This window comes from Chlorocebus sabaeus, chromosome 20 (assembly GCF_047675955.1).
Source record: "Chlorocebus sabaeus isolate Y175 chromosome 20, mChlSab1.0.hap1, whole genome shotgun sequence".
NCBI lineage: Eukaryota > Metazoa > Chordata > Mammalia > Primates > Cercopithecidae > Chlorocebus > Chlorocebus sabaeus.
The window spans coordinates 42917907-42937116 of record NC_132923.1 but is presented as its reverse complement, the minus strand read 5'-3'; the positions used below and the strand labels follow the sequence as shown (position 1 = coordinate 42937116).

General features: G+C 44.3%; 1 protein-coding gene across 4 annotated transcripts in view; it reads right to left on the bottom strand.

Annotated features, from left to right (window-relative positions):
- BCAR3 (BCAR3 adaptor protein, NSP family member) overlaps positions 1-19210 on the bottom strand; it is a 282586-nt gene that overhangs the window by 98714 nt on the left and 164662 nt on the right. For all 4 annotated transcript variants that reach the window (XM_073008566.1, XM_007977913.3, XM_007977912.3 and 1 more), the window contains one exon: positions 15315-15642. In XM_073008566.1, coding sequence (XP_072864667.1) covers positions 15315-15631 — 317 coding nt within the window. In that variant the 5' untranslated portion in view covers positions 15632-15642. The remainder of the gene's footprint in view (positions 1-15314; positions 15643-19210) is intronic.

Below are 19210 nucleotides of genomic sequence, written 5' to 3'. Positions count from 1 at the left end.
TATATTTTTTAAGATGACAGTCACGGTTCTGAGGTCTTGCCCAACCCACCAGCCTAATCACCTCACCTTGCTCCTTACACTCCAGCAAATTTAACTACTTGGAATTACCTGTATCAACAGGCCTGGAGCCCCCATCTTCTTGCCATTCATTCCTGGCTTCTCTGACCATGTGTTCCCACCCCCACCCACACACACAACTCATATAATCAGTGACATCTCCTCAGTGCTCCTTTCCTATGAATTACAAAACTTTGTGATGACAAACAATTACAATTCGATATACCATGTGTATTCCTGTCTATCTCACTCACTGGACTATGAGCTCACTGAGAACAGGGACTATACTGTATTCACCTTTGTACTTCCCGTGCAGTTGCTCCCTGTATGTTGGTTTGAATAAATGAACGTGTGTGTGTGTGTGTGTGTGTGTGTGTTCTCTAATATGCAGAAGACCTAGACCTTCCTCCCATCACACTCTGTGAGTTCACTAAGGGAAGAAAACATTGGAAAGAGAGAGGGAACAAGAGAAAAATGTTGTTCTTGGATTGACAGGCCCCCTCATTAAGGAGATAATTTAGCCACAGGCGGGCAACTGAACTGTGATGGCCTCAGACAGAACTCCCTCAGCAACAGAACATCACTGCTGCCAGAGCAGCGCCCGACTCCCCAGCCCCACTGAGACCAGATGTTTTCAAAGTGATACTGTGAGAGGCTGGCTGCTCTTGTTGAAAATGAATCTCTCTGAACGTGTTTAAAATACCAGGGAGAAACTTAATCAGGGAGATAACCAAGAGAACAGAGTTTACCATAGGGCCATTTCTATCTGTTTACTGGGAAAAAGAGAAAACAAAGAGGCTTAAAATGGGACTGGCCTGGTGAGTGCAGAAATGACATTTTTGGAAAAATATCAGCTAGTGTGTGCTCAGATTAACAGGTTATTTACTGATGTTGGGAATCATATTAAGGTCCCAATAAAGAGTTACTTTCTCACTGCAAGCAGGGGAATATTGTGCATATAGCCTTTGCTAAATTTAAAAGCAATGTAGCTAGCTTGCTTATTTATTTGCTTGTTTGTTGGATATGGAGTCTCGCAGTGTCACCCAACCCAGAGTGCAGTGGCGTGATCTCGGCTGACTGCAATCTCCACCACCCAGGTTCAAGCAATTCTCCTGCCTCAGCCTCCCAAGTAGCTGGGATTACAGGCGCCCACCACCATGCCTGGCTAATTTCTTTTTCTTTTCTTTTCTTTTTTTTTTTTTGAGACAGTTTCGCTCTTGTTGCCCAGGTTGGAGTGCAATGGCGCAATCCTGGTTCACCACAACCTCCACCTCCTGGGTTCAAGCAATTCTCCTGCCTCAGCCTCCCAAGTAGCTGGGATTACAGGCACCTGCCACCATGCCTGGCTAATTTCTTTTTTTTTTGACACGGAGTTTCACTCGTTGCCCAGGCTGGAGTATAATGGCACGATCTCAGCTCACCACAACCTCTGCCTCCTGGGTTCAAGTGATTCTCCTGCCTCAGCCTCCGGAGTAGCCGGGATTACAGGCATCTGCCACCACGCCTTGCTAATTTTGTATTTTTAGTAGAGACGGGGTTTCTCCATGTTGGTCAGGTTGGTCTTGAACTCCCAACCTCAGGTGATCCACCCACCTCAGCCTCCCAAAGTGCTGGGATTACAGGCATGAGCCACTGCACCCAGCCTACAAATTTTTGTATTTTTAGTAGAGACGGGGTTTCACCATGTTGACCTGGCTGGTCTCGAACTCCTGACCTCAAGTGATCTGCCTGCCTTGGCCTCCCAAAATGCTGGGATCACAGGGGTGAGTCACCACACCAGGCCCAATGTAGTTTTTTTTTTTTTTTTTTTTGGTTGTTTTTTGAGACTAAGTTTCGCTCTGTTGCACCAGGATTGTAATGGTACAATCTTGGCTCCCTGCAACCTCTGCCTCCCAGGTTCCAGAGATTCTTCTGTCTCAGCCTCCCAAGTAGCTGGGATTACAGGCACGCATCGCCACACCCGGCTAAATTTTTTTGTATTTAATAGAGACGGGGTTTCACCATGTTGGTCAGGCTAGTCTCGAACTCCTGACCTCAGGTGATCCACCCGCTTTGGCCTCCCAAAGTGTTGGGATTACAGGCATGAGCCCCTTTGCCCAGCCCCAATGTAGCTTTAAACAGAGAACTATAACACTTCTAGATGTGCGCTTAAATATTTTTGTTTCATCCTCTTGCAAAATAAAAGAGAAGAGATTCGCTCTTCCACATCTTACAACATACGCATTCATCTTATTTGTTAAAATATGCTTTATTAGCAGTTAGTAGGATTAAGGCTGACACTCATTTTATATACTGCACCCAGGGTTAACACATGACGCGAGAAATTCCTTTTCATGAATACAGAAGAATGTTAGGGATACTTCATGATTAAAGCAATAGAAGTGCTTCAAAGCAGGAGAGGTCTAAACAGAAGCTCACTGCTCTGCAGTCAAGGGCAGATTCACCTTCTATTTCTGATGTCTAGAGTTAAAAACAATTCACCAGGTATGATCTGGGCAGCCATGTGTGACCACCTCCGATGGTCAGAATATTAACTTTAGTTAATGCTCCTGAAAATCACAGGAGCTTCTTTGAGAGTCACAGCATGCTGCTGACTCATTCTGAGGCTGCAGTTCTCCAGATCTTGAAATATTTTTCGTGTGTGGCTGTTTAGCCAAACCCCATACTTTCAATGGTAATGAATGGTTTTGGACTCTCGTGCTAGTCTTTCTTTCTCCCTCTCAAGTTGTATTCAACGAGATTTGGTTTGTTGTTTTGAAATACCAAGATCTCTTTTTTCAAAAAAAATCTCATTTCTGTTGTTCTGACATATTAACAATTCCCCTAGATTTATCATTCACGTATGTGATCTGTATGCCAACATTATTGTCTAGATGATGTTTTTAAATGATGAAAACAGGGGACACAGCCTCCAGTGTGCTTCCTGTATTATCATTTAGCCTGAATCTCCCTCACGCCACGGAAAGCACCAGTGACTGATTTGCATGCATGCCTTCTTAACATTCTTCTACGCTTCCAACCAAGTAACCCCAGGAACTAAAGTTAATCTGGAATGACTGGCTTTTAGCAAAGCCCTGATAGCTACTAATGGTGACTGCTTCCTTTACAAAGTATTCAAAAATCATTGTCTTGATAATCTACTTTATAATAGAATATTTCCTAAGATCACTGTCAAGCTTATCATTTTGTAGCTTAATTTTCTCTCTCTAAATAATTTTTCAAAAATTAAACTATGTATCCACCTGCTTCCTTGCTGTAGTTCTTTGCTACTCCATTATTCCTCCAACATCACATGATTTGATGATCTCAGTCTCACACTCCCTCAGTCTTCTTGGCCTTTGGGGCTTCACCTTATCTGGTGGCATTACAGCCTCTTGTCATGGCCTCATCTACTCCAGGCCAGCAATTCTTGCTTCACATTTGTCCTACCCTTTCCAATCAGAGAAGTCATTTCTTGATGGAAAAAAATGCAAGCCGAACAGAAGCTCAGCAGTTTGGTTTCTCTCACAATCCCCTCTCTTTGGTCTTATTGTTCCAAACATAATTTCTGAAAGCCCTTTTGTTACCCTTTGCATTTTTCACAATCCTCTTTTCACTCTGCACTCTGTTTCTTTACAGCCCAGAGCCACCCTCTGATATGGACCTTGGTTGCATGACCCGACCTTTCCTGGTCTGGCTCAGGGTCCAAGGTCAGGAAAGCACAGAGGAAGTGGCAGTACAGAGAAGGCAGGTCCAAAAGAAAGGGTTATCTAGAAAGTGCCACCTGCAGTCAGCAAGTCAAGGAGAAAAAGTAACATGATACCTGGAAAGATGTTAAGGTCAGAGGTCAGGAAAGGCAGGATTGCTTATCAAACCAGTGGAGCGATACAAAGGGCTATACTGTGGATGAGAAATTAGGTCAGTTGCAAAGAAGATGCAGAAAAGGTGCTGCTAAGGAGAGGTGGTTCAAATGGGCATTCCTTTCTCCCAGGGCTCCTTAAATGCACAAAGACCTGGGCCTTTCTGTCTTTGAATCTCCAGCACCTAGCACAAAGCTGGCACACCAGTGTTCAACATACTTGTGAATGAATACATCAAAGTGGACGTGGCTCCTCATATCACACTGGGGGAATCCTTTAAAGAAGCAGGTTCAGACTGGAGTCAGTCTTTCATGCACATCCTTAAACAGAAGAGCTACCTGGATGGCCACATACCTCTTCCTCCTTTGGAACTGGGGTCACAGTGCTGTTTTTCATTGTCCTGAACTGTGTTTCTCTTTTGAAACCTGAGGCCGTAGGATCATGTTTATCATGCCCCTCGACTTTTGGAATCCTTTTTCTTACAGTCCGGGGTAGACTATAGACAAGAACACATTTCCTTCCCTGGCTGTCAGAGATTCTAAGGCCTGATTACTTCTAAAATGCCTGGTTCTTTCATTTCAACAGCCAGTTCCTACTTTCCTTTTCTTCTTCTTCTTCTTTTTTTTTTTTTTTTTTTGAGACGGAGTTTCGCTCTTGTTGCCCCAGGCTGGAGTGCAATGGCAGGATCTCGGCTCACTGCAACCTCTGCCTCCTGGTTCAGGCGATTCTCCTGCCTCAGCCTCTGGAGTAGCTGGGATTATAGGCATGCACCACCACGCCCAGCTAATTCTGTATTTTTTAAGAGACGAGGTTTCTCCATGTTGGTCAGGCTGGTCTCGAACTCCCGACCTCAGGTGATCTGCCTACCTTGGTCTCCCAAAGTGCTGGGATTACAGGCATGAGCCACCGCGCCTGGCCCAGTTCCTACTTTTCTATGAGTCAGTGTCTATCTTATCTGAAAACATAGCAATGATGAACGTGTTCATGAAAAGAATGGCAACTCAACTCCTTTTTCAGGCAGTTTCCCTAATCACGTTAAAACAGCATCATTTAAATATCCTGCATATTACACTATGGTGAGTCTATATAAGAATCCAAGACTAATACAAACTGGTACTGGTTGATAAAAACTTGACCCAGTCATGGGTTAACCTGGGCTCAGCAGAATTCTAGTGACAGCATGAAGCTAAAACCCACTGTTGAAATTTTAACTTGGCAGCAGTCGGTCAAATTGAATAGGGTAAGAACAAGAAAAACCGTATCAAGGCCAGTATGTCTCTTGGCAGGCAGAGAGGATCTGGCATCAGTGAATCATGAGGCTTCAGTCTGTCTAAGCCCAAACACAGCACTTTTGATAAAAGCAGATGCTTTGTTTGGCTGCTATCTATCTGTCCTTCCTCCAATCCCACCAGTCCCATCTACCCCACCCCCACCCATTCCCTACTGGCTTCTGAAAGAGTGTGTTTGTAAAGTCTTTTCCTAACTAATCCAGAGACAGAATTAAAATGCTGTGGTTTTGAGATAGTGTCATCAAGCCTCTAAGAGGAAGGGTTTCTGCCTACCAGATAAAGAACATACCCCCTTGACCTGTCTTCCAGGGCAGACACCCATCCTCAACGTGGCCACCCACCTCAACCTTGGAAAAGCAGCCATCACCCTTCAGGCAAAGGCAGACACTGAAGTGTCCATGTACCTCCTGTCTACAGGGTCCTCGGGGAATGTCCAGGACTGCTGGGAAGGAACCACAGGAATACAATCACCATGCTGCTGACACAGACCCTAGGGAGGGTGGCCCTGAAAACATGTCTGCTTTATTTTAAAAATCAAGTAGTGGATAAAATGTGCTTTGTTTTAGTTTAAATGGCAAGATAGTCTCCTATTGAATTTTGTTTATCATCTAAAAAAAATATATCTTCTTTTGAACACCAACCCTATTCAGATCCTATCTATCCATATCCTATCTCATTTCTCTGCACTCAGCCTCCTCTTCTGACTCCCTGGAACAAACTGTGCTGGGATTCCTTTGAGGTCGTTCTTAGGGTTCCTTCCCTTTACTCTATACACAGAGCTCTAGATCTCTCCTTTGACGATGGCATCCATTTCTATGGCTTTAATTTCACTTGTGTGCAGACTCCTAACTTTATATCTTTTAGGCCAGACCTTTTTGCACAGCTCCAGGTTCATAATTCCAACCGCCTGTCTGTTTAACACCTCCACTTAGACATGCATAAATCTCAAACTTAGCAAACCCCAAACAGAAGTCCTGATTCTCAGCAATCTACCATAACCCCCTTCCCTAAGAAAATGCAATCAACCAAACAAATAAAGCCTTGGTCCTCTTCCAAGCTTCTTTATCTCAGCGAATACCCTATCCCATATACTCAGCTGCCTGAGCCATGCTTGACTATACCTCTCCCTTACCCCACCAGATCCAAACCTCAGCAGATATGGCAGACTGTACCTGCAAACTATATCTCAAATCCACAGACTTCTCTCCTCTACCAACACCCTAGTGCAGACCCTCACCTGCTCCCTGTACTTTTACAACCAAGTCCTGCCTTCCCTCCTCATCCTCTTCTCCATCAATCATTCTCCACAAGGAGACAAAGCAATCTTCTAAAAACTGATCATGCCATTCCCTTGCTTAAAATCCTTTAAAGTTAGATTTTCTTTTGCCCTACAGAGAAAATCTGAACTCCTTACCTAAATCTAGACCAGTGCTATCCAATAAAAATACAACGTGAGCCACATGGGTAATTTTAAATTTTCTGGTAGTCGATTTAAAAAATAGGTGAAGTTAATTTTAATCTTTTATTTAACTATTTCAAAGACATTATCATTTCAACATGGTTACATAAAAATTATTACTGAAATATATTCTCTTTTTATATTAAATCTTCAAATTCCCATGCCAGAGAGGCCTTCTCTCCACCAGTCTAAGTAACTTGGGGTCCTCTGATGTTGTATCTTCCTTGTACCTCCTCCTTTTGTAGTTATGCACTTAATGATGCATTTGCCTGAATGGCTCCTAAACTGAGAACTCCCTAAGGACAGGGGCTACATCTATTTCGTGCTTCCCTAGGTATCTGGCACCTAGCACAATGCCTGGCATAAAACAAGCTAATAAATATGCATGGAAGAATAAACAGCAAAGACACTGATATTAAGTACAAGAACAAGGGCTGGGGGCCCCATTCACTGAAGACAGGCTCTGTTTTGTGTATTGTATCAGTACAATGGTATGCTGATATTTTAGAGCACTGCGTGGTTGTTATACCTATAAACTGAGTGTTGGCCAAGACTCATTGCTGTAGGGCAGGCTCAGATAGAGGGATTCCAGCCAGACTCCATCAACATGTGAGAAACTTTCTCCCACACAAGCTGCTGTCATTGAACGTGATCTCAGGTTACACCAAAGGCTTAGGCACCTCCCAGCTCTAGCCTTCCAGGAGGAAGGAAGGAAGGAAGGAAACTAATCAGTCTGAGCGTCCTCCATGCCAGGAGCTGTGTTAGGCACCCTCACATGAGATTGTATCTGATCCTTAGAGTCACCCTTTGAGGACATGGAGACTCAGAAAGATAAAATAATTTATCCAAGGTCACAAAGCTACCAGGTCAGGCTGCTGGAATCAGAGTCAAGGTCACTAGTGGCTTTCTTTGATAGCCATGGCTACATTGATGTCCCGGAAAAGGCCTCAGTGGCTTTGAGCCAGGCGTCCCAGCAGAGCTGAGCAGGAGAAGAAACTGCTGGTGACCAGGTGAGAGCTAGAAGCAGGCATGGGACCTGCTCAAGCAGACTCCCAGTACAGTGTACCAGGCTCAAGTGTGAAAGTCAGAGCTCTGACGTTCTGTGGAGCCTTCATATTTAGTGAGCAGTAAACCTACACAGCACTCCTCGGACGGGTTATTTACAATCCCATTTTATGGTTTAGAACCTGCTATAGAGTTCACACATCTAATAAGTGGCAAAAACAAGGATCTGAACTGAAACCTCTGGATTATCTGTCCTGTGTTTTTTCTCCTCTTCACAAAAGGAGTTATTTTATATTTAGCGATTATATTCACAGGCAAACTGGAACTACAGACAGATCACACTGCATAAAAGCTGGGGCAACTAGGGAAGGTTTCTCAGACTTCTCTAACTCATAAATAACAGCACAATCCTTCAAGCAAGGCCCTATATGCTTGTCTTTGGGGCCTCTAAGAAGAGAGCTTGAAATTCTACATCCAATCCCACAGCTAGCCCGTTGGGGACAGACTGGATAGTGACACCATTCCGAAGCATGACTTGAGGTCATATCAGCCATGTGGCTCAGGCAGGTCTGGACACCTAGTCCAGTCCCCCTGAGGACAGTCTCCTTCCAATCAACCACAGCAACTACTCCTTTAGCTTACAACTAAGACTTCTCCAGCTTGTGTATTCTAGCCAGGCTAGGCTGGCTCGCAAATCCACACGTGATAAGAATATGAGTAATAATTTGTAACTGCATAGCACCTTCTGTTTACAAGGTGTTTTAACATATATTGAGGGACGTGAAAAACCCAGAAGACTAAAATACCTGACCTTTCCCAAATAGCATGCTGGTGACCTGAAAAAAACATGATTTAAAACAGGTCTGTCCTGGGGTGGGAGTGAGGAAGGGGCAGTCCAGAGGAGATGTTACGCAGCTCCACTCAACAAGGACTGCATTGTGTAATTCCCTGATCATTTTCTTGGTTGTGGTTTGCAATCTGTTAAAAAAATTTTTTCCCCCAGAACAGCTGAGAATGCGTAGATCCTGGCATTTAGATTCAAATCATCCTTGTCAGTAGAGGATTTAGGACAACCACCAGACAGCTGGTAGATCTGCAGGCACTTTCCACACTCTGGACTTCTTCAACCCAGGGGCAGCGTGAGATGCAGGGGCTGAGCTCACCTCTGACCCAGCTGCTCCTGACCTCAGCACACCAGGGGCCACCAGGGGCCAGGACATTCACCATTCCTTGGAATTCACTAAACTATTCACAACAGCTGCATTCAAACACCAAGGGGTATTTCAAAATGTTAGTAAAACTCAACTTTAAACTTATAAAAACATCAATTCAACCCATGGACTCTTACTTTCCAGAAACATTCTTGAACTTGGGCTGTTAAAAAGCCATTGTCACTATGCTCACTCAGTAAGTATACCGTCTATTAAATAGAATCTATTAATCTAGTAAAAGTTTTTTTTTTTTTTTAGATGGAGTTCCACTCTCGTCATCGGGGTTGGAGAGCAGTGATGTGATCTCGACTCACTGCAATCTCCGCCTCCCGAGTTCAAGTGATTCTCCTGCCTCAGCCTCCCCAGTAGCTGGGATTACAGGCATGTGCCATTACGCCCAACTAATTTTTGTATTGTTAGTAGAGACAGGGTTTCACCATGTTGGCCAGGCTGGTCTCAAACTCCTGACCTCAGGTGATTCATCTGCCTCGGCCTCCCAAAGTGCTGGGAATACAGGCAGGAGCCATCGTGCCCGGCCCAGTATTTTTTTTAAACTCCAAATCCAATTTTTTTCTCCAAAAAGTACACAAAAAGCTTCCAATTTGCAGACAGCAGACAAGCTGGGTATAAATAAATTGCAGATGTTTGCATGTGGACCTTCACATCATACATCCTTCTGATTAACCCTGAGCTAAAGGCTGGTGTATTTGAGTGTCTGAGGGAACATCTTGCTTTGTTAAGGAGAAGGCAGTAGTTACAGAAATCAGTGGTACTGAAGAAGAATAACTAAAACCATTTTTCAGATGAGGGCATTGACAGTCCAGAGTTAGGGCTTTAAATCAGTGTTTTAGATGAAAAACCTACATAGATCCTGGACCTTACATCTTTGTTTCAACATTGAAGATCTCACACTGTGACAGGGTAGGTTAGTTACTGCCTGGGAAAATGTACCGCTCATTTTAACTAGGGATAATTCTGCAGACTTTCTGGCCACTGTCAGTTAAAACACTTGTGACGAGTCAGTCAGTTCCACTCATGCAAACTAATGAAACACCACATTGTCCCACCACATGCTCCCACAGCACAAGAGGCAGAAGGAATTAGGCACTCACAGCTGTTCTGAGGAATGTGTGCCTCCACGTACCCACAAGCAAGAAAAAGACCTGAATGGTCTCCAAGCACTGATCCCTCAGCTATCCTAGCAACACAGACATCCCGACAACAGGAACCAGTCTCTTCTCAGTCCAAAGAAGGTTCCAGATTTGAATACAAATTCATCCTTGAGAATGAATTGACAGCATTTACAGTGACCTGAATGAGATTGGAGACTATTATTCTAAGTGAAGTGACTCAGGAATGGAAAACCAAACATCGTATGTTCTCACCGATATGTGGGAGCTAAGCTATGAGATGCAAAGGCATAAGAATGATACAATAGACTTTGGGGACTTGGGGGGAAGAGTGGGAGGCAGCGAGGGATAAAAGACTACAAATAGGGTGCAGTGTATACTGCTTGGTTGATGGATGAACCAAAATCTCACAAATCACCACTGAAGAACTTACTCATGTAACCAAATACCACTGTACCCCAATAACTTATGGAAAAATATAAAAATAAATAATAATAATAATTCATCCTTGAAGATAAATGAATCAAGGGGATATCAGCTGAACGATGTGAATGTCAAGAGGAAATCCTATCTGCAGACCTCTCAGAGAAACCTGGGTCTGCTTGCAGAACAAAGGCTCCTTCTGTGACATCAAGCAGCAGGTTTAAGAGCTCCCTGGCTTCTGGCTTTGGTCACCTTTCAAAACCACAAGTACATCCAAGGGCAGCCAAGACAACAACAAAGCCAAGAGATAACAGTCACCAAAAGAGAAGACCAACTCCCCCTTCCAGGCCTGCCTTCTGCCTGGCTCTCGGCAGGCAAGGCTCCATTCTCCCCAAAGTAGGTGTCCAAGGCGCTGAATACAAGCAGGGTACTGATCCCTGTGCAAGAAGATAGCTCAGAGGATGCCCACAGCTGGTGCCAACATTCTTGGGAGGCTATGGAACACACTGTCTGGGGAAGGCCCTATAATACTTTCTGGGTTCTAATCCTAGCTCAGTGATCCATCAAGGTATGATCTTAAGTGCCTCAACATCCCTGAACCCATTTCCTCAACTCTAAATGATGATACTGATGATGGTGATAACAATATTCATAATGAAATCTGCTATGTCTCTCACACAGGGTTACAATGTTCAAACAAGGTAGTTTATGAACATATCCCTTAAGCTATCTGAAAACTATAAAATATAGGTGATAACAATTGATAATAGGATAATTATGTTTATTATTATTAGGATAATTAATAATGGGAGAATAATGGAGGAAATGACACATGTAGATATGACAGCTTAATCATGCAAGTTTTAAGGTCAAAGAGACTTCCTCTGCTTTGTCTTGGGCCTCCGATAGGATGTATGTTCAATGAATATTCAATTATAATAAAGGTGACTTTTTTTTTTTTTTAAACAGAGTCTCGCTCTGTTACCCAAGGCAGAGTGCAGAGGCATGATCTCGGCCAACTGCAACTTCCACCTCCCCCGGGTTCAAGCGATTCTCTTGCCTCAGCCTCCTAAGTAGCTGGGATTACAGGCGCACGCCAACATACCCGGCTAATTTTTTTGTATTTTTAGTAGAGATGGGGTTTCCTCATGTTGTCCAGGCTGGTCTCGAACTCCTTACCTCATGATCCGCCCACCACAGCTGCCCAAAGTGCTGGGATTACAGGCGTGAGCCACCACGCTCGGCCTATAAAGGTGACTTTTAAATGATTAACAAGCTAAACATAATTTTTTGGAAAAGAGCAAACTTGCAACAGAGTACTTCACAAGACAAAGAGGTGCTTATCTGGAGGGCCTCCCTCTGAGTGAGATAGGGGAGGCAGGAGACATCCAAGGTGGCCCACTATCTTCATGCCAATACACATCAGGCCAATACCCAACATGATGAGATGCAATGTTTTCAGAGCTGACATCTGGGCAAGTCACTGTCAACTCAAATTAACCCCTGAATTCACTACGGAAAGAGAGAAAGAGGTGACTGAGTTGGAGTGAATGGTTGGTGTTTTGCAGCTCCTTTCAACTGGAAGAGCTGAATGAGAAGTTCTGTTTCTCTCACTGTATTTCTGCTGTGGCACCTTTGGCAAAACCTCCCTCTCTAGAGCCTTGGGTTTTCATTCAGGCTGCTTGGTCCTAGCTTTTCATACGCAAAAACTTTGTTTATATCATGGCTGGTTTCAAAAAGGAATTGAGGCAGCTTATAATCTCATTAAGAATACTTCACAAAAAAAAGAATATAAGGTATTTTGAACTTCTCAAAATTAAGAACACCTCAGGAGATTTTTCTTTAATGTGCTAGAAAAATAAATATATTAATAGTAGTATAGAGCGGGGTAGGACTTTATGACCCTTTGACAGAGAACCTTGTGCCTTCTCACTCAGCACAATTTTTGAGGGATATGCATTTGTTACTTCCTGTATTCATCTTTAACAATAAGATATTTTCAGCTAAGAAAAAAAGATGTGAATTTGGATTAATACAGCTCTCAATCATAAACAAATCCTAAACCAGGAGTGCTTGTTAAGTCTTCCACAGCCTGGACTTCAAACTCAGGACCTGCGCCCACCCTCTGATAAGATCTTTTACAGAAATACGACCTCTGTCCAAGTCAGTTTTCAAATCAAAAAGCTTTACACTCTTGGCAGCCTGACAGCTTGGACCTTGGGTGTTTACCAAGAACTTCCCCAAGATAGGAAGGGTGACTCCATTACTACCGCCTCCCCACCCACCCCCCTAGTGTGGAGTTTCCCTTTGTAAGAGTTGGCACCTAGCCAGGGCCTCAGAACTTCAAGGAGTAAGTCTATAAACTGTCTGTGTCTAGTACACGGTAGACACCTAGCTCAGGGCAGTTTAACTTAACAAATGAAAAGCGGTCCACCGTAAGCCAGCTAACAGTTGGTTCTGACTCCACATCATGCAGCCTGGCATCTGTGCTCATCTTTAACAGGCCAAGTTACCTGTCTTTGCTGCTCACCTCCTGCATTCTTGCCCCTTACGTGCCTTACGTGCCAATGAGGCGATATTAACAATCCTGTGCACAGGTATGCACCTCCATGTTCACCCATTCCAGCATGGCTGCCTGCCAGCTCTCTGAGCTGGGAGGTCACCCACCTAGATTTTGTGGAGCGGGGTCCAGGACCTTCTAACCCCCAGGATACCCCAAGGAATGTCCCAATCTGGTGTCAGAAGCAGTTCAGGGCTCTCTAGTGGTTTCTATGGAGATTATCTGGGCCTCCACTTATTTTCTTCTTGTACTACTGTAATTATGGAACTGGGAATAATTCTGAACTCTTGTTCACCTAGCTTTGTACCAACACCTACACTGTTCTCTTCTCAAGGTGCTGCAGTCCAGCCACAGGCCATTCCGGTTCCTTTTGGGGTTTTCAAACATGCCAAACGTGCTCTCACCTCCAGTTCTCTGCACTTGACTTCCCTATGCCTGCAACAGCCTGGAAGGCCCATGGTTGCTTTCCCTCATTATGCAAATCTGAGCTTAAATATCATCTCAGAAACCTGTTTATCCTGCCAAAAATGTACCACCTCCAATAAATCTCCAGCATATCACTCCATTTCCTCTATAGCATTTGGGATAATCTGCAATTGTCTTATTTATTTGCACATACTACCTAATTCGCTCACTAGAATGTAAACTCTGGGAAGACATTGCTTCAGATGCTCCACTGCTACCCTGTTAGTTCACATATTTCCACCACCCTATTTTTTTTTTTTTTTTTTTTTTTTTTTTTTTTTTGAGACAGAGTCTCGCTCTGTCGCCCAGGCTGGAGTGCAGTGGCGGGAACTCAGCTCACTGCAAGCTCCGCCTCCCGGGTTCACGCCATTCTCCTGCCTCAGCCTCCCGAGTAGCTGGGACTACAGGCGCCCGCCACTGCGCCTGGCTAATTTTTTTCTATTTTTTAGTAGAGACGGGGTTTCACCATGGTCTCGATCTCCTGACCTTGTGATCCGCCCGCCTCGGCCTCCCAAAGTGCTGGGATTACAGGCGTGAGCCACCGCGCCCGGCCTCCACCACCCTATAAAAGGGCAAGAACAGATTGCACAATAATTTCGCTGCTAGAATGTCTTCAATGCTGGACCAGCCCTTCATTTAAGATAATCAGAAGGACTAAGCAGAATTTTCCTGGTAAGCCCTGGGGCTTATAAAATCAACACACTCTAATATAGGTGCTCCATATACAGATACTGAACAAATGAATGAGCTAGGATCCAAGCGGCTTTGTGACAAGCTTGGACAAAAAGAGAGATAACAAAAGAAATCGTCCCATTCTTTACCAGATAGCATCACAGGCTGCTGATCTTCCCCAACAGGAAAAGGAGTGCAGTTTCCAAACTAGCTCTAACAGGCAGAAACCAGTCACAGCCAGGCCCATTACAAACCCAGAGAAAAAGCATTTACAACCCTAAGACTCGTTTACCCAGATCTCTGTCACAGAGAGGGAAAAATTAATTCTTGTCCTAAAGTATTCTGAAGCTGACCTGATGGTGCATCCATATAAAATTTTATTTCAGCTTGCTGACAGCTAAATATAAGGAGATATGGGGTCTAATTTATAGACATCCTGGCATCTCTACAGAAGTGGATGGACATGGTTCAGAATCTGATGCTATGATAAAAAGAAAGTACTTGGGCTTTCTTTTAAGGGACTTAATAGAGGAAGTTGGATTTTTAAATACCCTTAAATATTCCATAATGTTAAGAAGTGGCTAATTTTTATTTAGCTGTTATAGTTTTTTACATTGTGGTTATATAGTTTTTAACGTAAGAGTCTTTATCTTTGAAAGGAACATACAAAAATATTTACAGATAAAATAATATTAAATCTGAGATTTGCTTCAAAATAATACCAGATGAGGGAAATAGGTGAGAGTACAGACAAAACAGGACTGGCCCTGAGCTGGTAACTGTTGGAGCCGGGTGACAGGTTCATGGGAGTTAATTAAATTATTCGCTCAACTTTGTGTATGTTTGCCATTTTTCCTAATAAAAACTTCGGAGTCTCGCTCCTTTGCCCAGGCTGGAGTGCAGTGGAGTGATCTCGGCTCACTGCAACCTCCACCTCCTGGGTTCAAGTGATTCTTCTGCCTCAGCCTCCCGAGTAGCTGCGATTACAGGCACACACCACCACGCCTGGCTACTTTTTAAATTTTTAGTAGAGACAGGGTTTTACCATGTTGCTCTGGTCTTGAACTCCTAACCTTGTGATCCACCCACCTAAGCCTCCCAAAGTGCTGGGATTATAGGTGTGAGCCACCACACCCAGCCATAAAAACCTTTTAAAAAGCACTTTAAGACAAATCATCTTCACTAGTGAAATTGCAGAAGTTACCTGAAGGTGAAGGTTTCACAGTGCCGGTCCTGCCATGGGCTCTCCTGGATGCCGTCCTGGGTCACAGGTGAGTTCTGCCGTGGGGATTTGGAGTGGGGGAGGGTGCCCATGTGACTGAAGTCATCACAGGACCTTATGGGAGGAGGACCTTTTTTCTTCCGTGGAAGGGTGCCGTGTATAGACACATCTTGATAGGCATCTGGGCGATGCTCAGTGAGAGGGGACTTGCTGCTCAGAAGGTCCATGGACGAGGCCAGGGGGAACTGGTGATTCACTGGCATGTTCCTGGGAAGGCTTGCAAATTTTCCTGCAGCCATAATTCTCAACTCTAAGGGGGAAAGAAAAGAGTGAAGATATAAATCTACTAGAGTCACAAGAACTGGCTTCCTACTTACAAAAGGAAACGGAAATATGCCACATAAAATGAAATATTCACAGACCATTAACAGATCAACATTTAATGCATCACTAGTGAAGTCTAATAAGAATGGGAAGTTTACTTATCTTCCTCCTGAAATGTTCCTGGGTTGGCAGCAAAACCAAGAGGGCAAACACTTTCAGAGTTGTTAGTGGCATACAAGCCATTTTATTATTTCAGATGACTGACAGAAAAGCACAAATAGCAAAAAAAAAAGGTGATTAAGGGAGGACTCACAGTTGCAGTAATAAATGTATGAAAGAAAATATAAACTGTTAGATAATTAGCTCACATATTTTCACAGCAGTGTAAATGATAAGAACAGGCAGGGATTATTGAAATTCTTTAGCCGCTAGAATTGTCTTCAATCTGCCAGACCAGTCCTCAGTTGTGCTACCCAGGATGACGGGACAGAATTTTTCTGGCAAAGACCCAGTGTTTATAAATAAATCAATGCACTCTAATTAGTGAACACGGGCTAGGGGCAGGGGTCAGGAGGTGGGCAGTTCTGCCATACACCAGCAGGCTCAGCTGCAAAGGAAAGCCACTGAGGTGGGGGCTGCATGTACATGGCCCCAGAGGGGTCAGAATCTGCCTGCCCCCAGCAGGGTTAGGTAATGCCCATGGGTGCCTATACAGTCAGGGAAGAATAGACAGGAAAAGGGAAGAAGAAAAGAAAAAAAATGGTGGGGGTGGGGGGCAAAGGAGGCATGGAAAGGGAAAGGAGAATGGCACATGAGGCTGTGTGCAGCAAGTAGCCCCGACACTCGCTCCTAGCTAGGACCATGAATAGAAGCATTTACCTTAAGCAGAGTCAGTGCCTCCAGCTCCAAAGCAAACTACGGTTTTGGCCTAAGACAAATTATATAACACATTTTTAAGGCCAATATACAGAGGAAAAGAAATAGGAGGTGAAAGAAAAAAAAAATGAGGGCTGGCTCCCAAGAGGCTCCAGGATCTGTCTTACAATAGTCATGATATCAGACTTTGGTCTGGACAGCACTGCAGGGTGGCCAAGCCCAACACACAGCCCTTCCCCTGGGCTGGTCAGGAGAGCTGCCCTTTAGTCTGTTCTCCAGTCCTGCAGCCCTCTTTCCTCGAAGACCACCCTTTCCACTGCATTATTCATGGAAGAGCTTCGAGTGAAAATTCTCACTTAATAGCACTACTGCACAGTCAGTTCTACAAAGGAACTGCGGACTTGGGACGTGGCTTGAAGACAATCAAGAAGAACGCAACCCTCCACAAGGTGACAGAAGTAGAGCGGCGACAATGACATTAGAGTGTGTAAAGAGAACACATGTGTTTGTATGTGTGTATACAACAAAACACACATGTCCCACTGCTTCCACATGAGATAGGGAGATAGGGAGAAGCACAGAAGTGCTGGGGGTGAGATGGAAGGAGCATCTTTATTAAAGGTGTACAATCCTAACCCTGTCCTCGGTTCATTGTCAAATCCAGTCATCCTGCAGCTTGTCTGCTCCGCGTCTAACTGGTACCACACGGAAGGCCTGCTCACAGTAGGTGCAGAACAATAGGACAGAGTCCTGTGCAGCCCCTCCCAGCTCTGGCCAGTACCTGGCACACTGTCAGCACTTGCTCAATGCTAACCATCCATATTAGAAAGGAAACCAAACCCCCTAGCCACCCTGCCTGAACACAAGTGACGTAAACCGACTAGGATTCTTCCACCCTACACACATACCTCCCACAGTTGTGAATTCTCGCCTGTTCAAGCTATCAGCACCTTCCTTCTTCACAGACAGGACTGGGTCATTTCAAAGAACCTCGTGGGGAGGCCTGCAGCACTCTACAGAACTTCTTCATGTGCATAGGGCCACGCTGCTGATCAAATCTATTTCCGAGATAGCATGATGGGCAAAAGTCGCCCTAGCACCAGTGCCTTTGGCAGCCTGTTTCCTCTCTGCTTCTCCAACATCTATTTAGACTTCGAGATTGCCCTAAAGTGTTCTAAAATGTCCTTCAAGTTACCAACACCTCAATTTATTCTCCAATAACAAAGAATGTTAATACTTCCCCTTCTTACCTTCAATTCAACTAACATTTAAGTGCCTATTTCATACAAGACACCTGGAGAAACAAAGATACCTAAGACCCAATACCTGACTATGAACTCTAAGAGAGAATAATTCGTAGAGACCCTTATGCTGAAAGGAACAATTAATTTTGACAAAAGGACTTGAGAAGGCTCAGAGAGGGCAACAATAGAGACAAAACATTTTGAAAAGTTAACGTGTAGGGAAAAGTCTCCTGGGAGGATGCTATAATGGCAGATGCATAAAGGCATGGAAGTGTCCCCACAGGCTCAGGACACTCCAAGTTGTGTGCTGTGGCTCGAGTGAAGCTGAGAAGCATTTCCCAGAAACGACTTAGGTTAGGACCAGACCATGGAGTCTTGAAGGCCTTGCCAAGGTGTCTGGACTTGACTGTAAGTGCTAGGGAAGATCTGGCAGGGAAGGACAGAACCCAGTCAGTACCCAAGTTGGTGACTCTGGATGTTCTGGAGGGGAGAGAAAAAGGAGGCAGAGAGGTTACTGAGGCTGATGGTGAAACCCATGGAGGAACAATGAAGAAGTCTGACCTGGGACAGCATTTGGGTAAAGGGAGAGGAAGGAGAGAGTGATGAGACATCAGAGCTTGAGGCATCCAGCTGGAAGGAAGAAGCCTACAGCCACAGGAGGTGGTGCGATACTGTAACATGCCAAGTAGTTTCAGAAGGGGACCCCTGCAGGAACCAAGCGCAGCACTGGAGCTGCTGCATGTGAGGTATAAGCAATTTAGTCTAAGAGGAGGTTAGATACTGGTATGCACAATTAGAAGTGGGGGCAGATGGAGATTTTTAGGAATCATCAACATAAAGGGAATATTTAAACCAGAGAGTAGATCCCTTAACTTGTTATTATCAGATGTGATAACAGCTGTGAAAGTACCTCTTAAACTGTCAGGAATCATACAATACCCATGAATTATATCCCTGCTCTCTCTCATCCTGGCTTCTTCAAGCCTATAAGGACCAAAGCAAGGAATGAGTTCTATCATAAAAACATAAACCATTGGTTCTCAACCTGGCTGCACATAAGAATCCTCTGGGAAGCTTTTAAAATCCTGATGCCCAAGTCTCAGCCCAGAACAATGAAATGAGAATCTCTGTGGGTGGGACATTAGCATCAGTCTCCAGTATTGACCAATGTGAAGCCAGGATTGAGAACCACTGGATTAGTGAGTCTCTTTGGTACACAGCAATTCAGTCATAATTGTTTACCTGCAAAACAGAATGAAACGATGATGAAGCGGTATCACTCAATCAATACAAACACTCATTCTTCAACACATACATTCACAGAAGGTCTCCTTTATGGTTGGCACTGTGCTAGGTGTTGGGGACAGCATTAAACAAGACAGAAGTGGTCTGTTCTCATGAAGCTAATAATATTCTGGAGGAAGCAGACAAAAA